Genomic DNA, 5,795 nt, shown 5'->3' on the forward strand with positions numbered 1-5,795 from the left:
CCTCCTCCTCCTCGTCTCATCGAGGGCGCCCCAGCTTACACCGTTCGGCGCCTCCTTCGCTCTCGTCGCCGGGGACGAGGTCTGCAATACCTGGTGGACTGGGAGGGATACGGCCCGGAGGAGCGGTCCTGGGTCCCGGCTCGGCAGATCCTGGACGACCAGCTGATTAGGGACTTCCACCGTCACCATCCTGATCAGCCCTCCCGTGCCGCTCCTGAAGGTGGGTCTTCTGTCTCTGCTCCTCCTCCTTCTCCAGTTCCCGGTCCGTCTGGTTTGGGGTCCTGCACGGGGGGTCCCATCTCGCCGATGAGGGTTGACCCGTCTCCATTGCCGACTCTGCCTGTCCCCGACCTGCTCTCCTCGCCTGACTCCTCGTGAACCTACCTGCCTTCTGTCCCCGACCACGTGCTCAGTTTCGGCATTCCGGAAATCTGAGGGATTCCCTGGTAAAGACCTTTCTGCTCTGCTTCGACGATTCTCCTGCCTGATCCCTGCTGGTGCTGTTGTTTACGTGGACGGACTTCCCGGTAACCGAACCCCTGCCTGCCCTCGACCACTCCTCCGCTCGATCCCCGACAACGCTCACACACGTGTTGTCGGCTCACGGAGCTACGGGGTTTCCTCGACACCAGCCACAGTGGGTACGAGCTTCGTGTCTTCGCTTCGTGTGATTCCCAGAGACATTGCTTGGGCTCACAGCCCGAAGAACGAACTCTCAGTCTGTGTCCTGTTTTCCATTAGTGTTGGTTTAAATAAAAGTTATTACCAACTGCCAGTGAAGCGTACTGTACTGCATCTGGGTCCTCCATACACCCGTTACATTATGCTACAAATGTCACATTATCCTGGTTGGCAGAAACATACAATGTATTTGTTTTGGTAATTGGGTTGCTTGTTTCAATTTTTTATTTTGGCTCTGAAGGCCAGAGCCCAACTCAGAGTTACAACTTTCAGTAACACACAGCTCATTTTTTTATGAAGCCTCAAACTGTCATAAGATGACTTCTTCACGTTGAGTGTTTTTTCAGAGAACATTGATAAAGACATTTTTCAACTTATGCCTTCTTACCCGACACATCTCCTGTGGCCAGTCCTCATCTCCTTTCTTCAGATAGCCAGGAATAATGAATCGAGTCTTTCTCCTCCCACTATAGTTTGATGCCTGGATGGTTTTGTCCATCTTGATATCCTGACAGTTTTAAAAGAAGAACCATGATGAATACAGAGAGTTCAAATGATAGTTTTACATTTTTTTTCTGTCTTAAAACAATAATCACATGCCCATATGTACATTAAAATGGATGGTAAATGGACTGTACTTGTATTGTGTCTTTCTAGATTTCTGTCCATTCAAAGCACACTGCATGTTACAATCATCCATTCACACACACATTCACACACTGATGGCCAAGGCTACTGTACAAGGTGCCATCTGCAATAACCAGTCATATACATTTCCACACCAATGAAACAGCCATCAGGAGCATTTTGGGGTTCAGTATTTTGCCCTGTTGATCTTCTGATTAGAGGACGACCTGCTCTACCTCTGAGCCACAGCTGCACATTTGTTATATTTAAAGCATTATCTGTTGTTGAAATTGTTCCTTATGTCCACAATGGTAACAAACTGAAAATGCAGAGCTTTGATTTGAACAAAAAAAAATCTATAGTTGATCTGAAGCCCGAGCAGGCTTAAGTCGTCCTAAATTGGGATGTTTTTAGAAGTCCCTCTTTTTGTCACTGTCCCCCTGCTACAGCTCATCAAGGACACACTGCACCAAGAAGACATTTACTTCTGAAAGGATTATACCTGTGAATGAAACCTACTTGACTGTTCTAACTCAGACTGCTCTCATATTGACTTTTTGATAGGAATGCATTTTTGTACAGAATGTGGACTAATTTTGTTTCCCATCACTTGTGTTGACATCACTTTAGTAGGGAAGTCTTTGCAGCCAATATGGACAAATTTCAGCAACCAATAACACTTTAACCCATGAATGTCCTTATACTATATTTAGTATATTAAGTAAAAGCCCTATAGATATTTTTCTGTTAGAGATAGAAACATGAATTTTTCTGTTTGAAGTGTCAAGACAAGTGGCTACACATGTCAAAATCAAAATTTTCAATCTGAAATTTATCATGCCTTAATTAATGAAAAATCATAAAAATAAATACAGCTCTAATTTTATATGCTTTGTTTTATACATACACAGGACCAAATAGCAAATCATTGAAATTCAAGTTGTTCTGAGTCCAATTGTACCAAAAATGTGATACAAGTCCTTATAGGTTTTAAGATACAGACATTTCTGTAAAAAACTGTTTTTAGTAGTTAGTCACATAGGGTTAGTCGTTTTATCACTTTTCCTATAAACCCTGGTGGAAATAAAGGTTCGCTTGTTCAAAAAAAAATTGTGCACTTAATAACCAGATAGACTGAAGTAAGAATAAATTAAAAAATAGATTTTCCAATGTGTTGTTAGGGAGAAATCATGAGAAATATGGTTCTATGACCATGGATTTCCATGTATTCCTCTGGGGTTTACTACCCCATAAGAATACAGTACATGGGAACTACTGACCTTTGTTTGAAAACACATCCAAAACAATAGGTTAGGAGTATCAGATCTTAAAAAAATCTCATACACACATTGTCCAGACTGTTATAATACAGATTTAAAAAGAAAAATGAAAATGAATTAATGATAGTTCAGTCTGACATTGTGCACAGTATAGAGGCATCTTATATTGTATTTGTATGGGGTTTTAAATGGGAATAAAATATTTGTTTAATCTTCCACCCTTACTTAACACCATTCACTCACTCTCTCTTTCTCTCTCTCTCTCTCTCTCACACACACACACACACACACACACACACACACACACACACACACACACAGACACATAAAAAGAATGAAACCCAAAGTCAGACACTTGTTGACAAACATCTTTGATATTTGAAATGCAGCTGCATCAACTGTTAACACTGTTAACAACTGTGAACATGTTAATCAGCTCAAAAACTGAATCTTTTTGGAAAATTTGTCATATCTAATGTATCTTACAGAACCTTTCTGCATGTGCCTCTCGTCAAGACTGACCGAGGCCAACAGAACTGGAACAAACCTGATTTGTTTGATGCACCTGCTGCTGCATTTCAAAGACCAAAGATGTTTGTCAACAAGGGTCCAACTTTGTGTTTCATTCTTAGTGTGTGTGTGTGTGTGTGTGTGTTTGTGTGTTTGTGAGTGAGTGATATGAAGTATAGGTGCAAGATTGAGAGTCTACACAGATATTTTATTCCCATTTATAACCCCCTAGAAATACATTATAAAATGCCTCTATACCGTGCACAATGTCACATTGGAGCAAGAAAAATTAATCTGATACTCCTAACCTATTCTTTTGGGTGTGTTTTCATGGAAAATCAAAAAACGAGAAACCCCTTGTGACTAAATACTAAAAAAAGTATGTTACAAAAAACGGGCACTGTAGCCTCATACTTTGACCGTTTTGAAAGATCCCAACTGATATGTTCTAAGGTCAGCTAGTACTTCAAATGATGTGAAGGAAATTTTGAACTTCCACTGTGGACATTAATGGGTTAATGTACATATGGGCATGTGATTCATATTTTAAGATAGACCCGAACAAATGTAAACCTTTAAATTGCTGTTCTTGTATCCTTTCAGTGGATACACACATTTTCACATCTGGAATAAAGCACAACGAGCAAAATGTATAACTAAGCCCTTTCCTTGCCTGGTAGTAACGGTTCTTCTGGGTGAAGAGGAGGAAGCGGGTGCCCATCTCGTCAGGGTGCCAGGGCAGGGTGGTGGCTGGTCTCTGATTAGTGCCCCCCCAGGGAGGAAGGTTATTGTAGCAGCCCAGCTCATCAAAACAGATCTCAGCCGCTGTGAATATAAAAAAATACACCAATGAGATTAACCCTCAGTCTTACATATAGAGCACATATATGTGTGTGTGTGTGTGTGTGTGTGTGTGTGTAATTTTACTTAGTTAGTTAGTTAGTTGCTTAGTTAATTTTTTTCTTGATACAATTTTCATTTTGGCCCTTTTCAAAAGAAATTGTAGATACACTTTTAAGGGAAACTTCACAAAGATATTTTACTCACTATCAATTATTCATGCTGTGCCTTAAATTTGTGAAGAAAGCTTTGCATTTCACACATGCCACCACAGAAAACAGCAAACATATTGACTTACTGATGGGTTCGGGACCACAGCGGTTTACTAATTTCAACAATGAAAACTATAACAAAAAGGTTTGTCAACAACCTTTTTGGTATCAAAGATGTCAGAGAAGTTGATGAGCTAAAAATCTACTTTTAAATAATAAAAACAAAAGTATGTTTTGTTGTTGTTGATGAGACGAGATGGGACCAGAGAAGGAGTCAAGAGAAGAACAATGCTCATTTTTTTTATGATCTGTATCAGAAAAATGTTGTGAACGAAGAAGCCCAGAATGGTCGCACTTACAATTTTTGCAAAGTTTTCTCGATGGGCGGTATGAGATCGGACCATCGGCAGTTTGCTAAATGCAAGTAAATAAAATAGATGCTGGGATATTTCACTAGCCTGATAAACACATACATCCAAACAGCATCAGTGGTTAGAATGAGCCATGAGGTTTAACTCAAAAGTGAATGAGCAGCTGTGTGTGTCTGATGTTTTTGATGGATTTGTGAAATTTGTTAGTTGCAGCGGTGGCAGCCACCGGCCTCCCTTCACATCTTTTGATCTCTGTAGGACTCAACTCTGATCCGGACTGTCTAAGGTTTCTGACAGGCAGGTAGGAGCCTCAGTTATCTATGAGAGAGCTGTGCTGTATGCAAACAGTTCAAGCTGAGGTAAAATAATTTTTCTTCCTCTAAACAGTGTAATTGATAAGTTAGTGTTTACAGCGAACCGGGGGACAAATCTTAGCTGTCTCTTTGTCTCAAAAGAGTTCTTTATGGTTTTTGAGCTTTTCAAAGGATTATCCAGAAGTGTTCCCCTCAAGTCATCATACACATGTCAAAAACTCTGCTGGAGAAATGCAAGTTTGTAAATGTATCATAATTATAATCATAACAACATATTTTTTACCACTAAAGGTTACAAAGTGCTTCACAAAGTACTTGAAAATATATGATTAAAAAAAGGATAGTAAAAAAAGTGTGAAAAGCCGAGAAAAATAGTTCTCAGAGAGGCAGAAGTGAACAGCTTTCTTTGGAGGCATGCACGATAGATAAAGTTTTCTTCACGAATTCCAGATAACACGGCATGACTCATGGTTTTACAAATGGTCATTTTGTGGGTTAAATGTTCCTTTATACTTTGAAAAGAGTGGAACCTGAAATCAAACCATGTATTAATCTTTTCAATCTGTAACATGTTCAAGCTTTCTAGACTGGAATTTGACTATGTACAGACCTTTTGGTGATGAATTAATTCTGAACTTAAACTAGAGGCTACAAATGGCTTATCTCAGAGAGAGGGGTCAATATGGTTTGTACTGCCAAGAGTGAAGCCAGCTCCCCAAAAATATCTATTCTGTCCATATCTGAAGCTTTCTACAAGAAATGTACTAAAAATGCAAAAGACAGTTTTAGAGTATTTGCCATAAAGGGCATGGACTCTTTTTAGGTCAGCAAATTGTTTTGATTTCTTTCAAAAACATAGACAACAAATTTTCAAGCAAAGTTACCTAAACATGAGCAAAATACGATCAAACTAACAACCAAAAAAAAAAAAAATGCATTAGAAAATAAAATAAAATAAAC

The 5,795-nt window shown here is 39.5% G+C and overlaps 1 protein-coding gene across 1 annotated transcript; it reads right to left on the minus strand.

Moving 5' to 3' along the window:
- Positions 1-194: 194 nt before the first annotated feature.
- Positions 195-3,923, minus strand: LOC121937703 (inactive pancreatic lipase-related protein 1-like; the record flags this gene model as incomplete). The annotated part of the gene is made up of 3 exons (XM_042481026.1): positions 195-281; positions 1,070-1,189; positions 3,772-3,923. Coding segments are annotated over 3 exons (359 nt in total), but the record flags the coding sequence as incomplete, so codon positions are not given.
- Between the last annotated feature and the right edge of the window lie 1,872 nt (positions 3,924-5,795).

Source organism: Plectropomus leopardus, unplaced genomic scaffold (genome assembly GCF_008729295.1).
Source record: "Plectropomus leopardus isolate mb unplaced genomic scaffold, YSFRI_Pleo_2.0 unplaced_scaffold27179, whole genome shotgun sequence".
In the NCBI taxonomy this organism is placed as follows: domain Eukaryota; kingdom Metazoa; phylum Chordata; class Actinopteri; order Perciformes; family Serranidae; genus Plectropomus; species Plectropomus leopardus.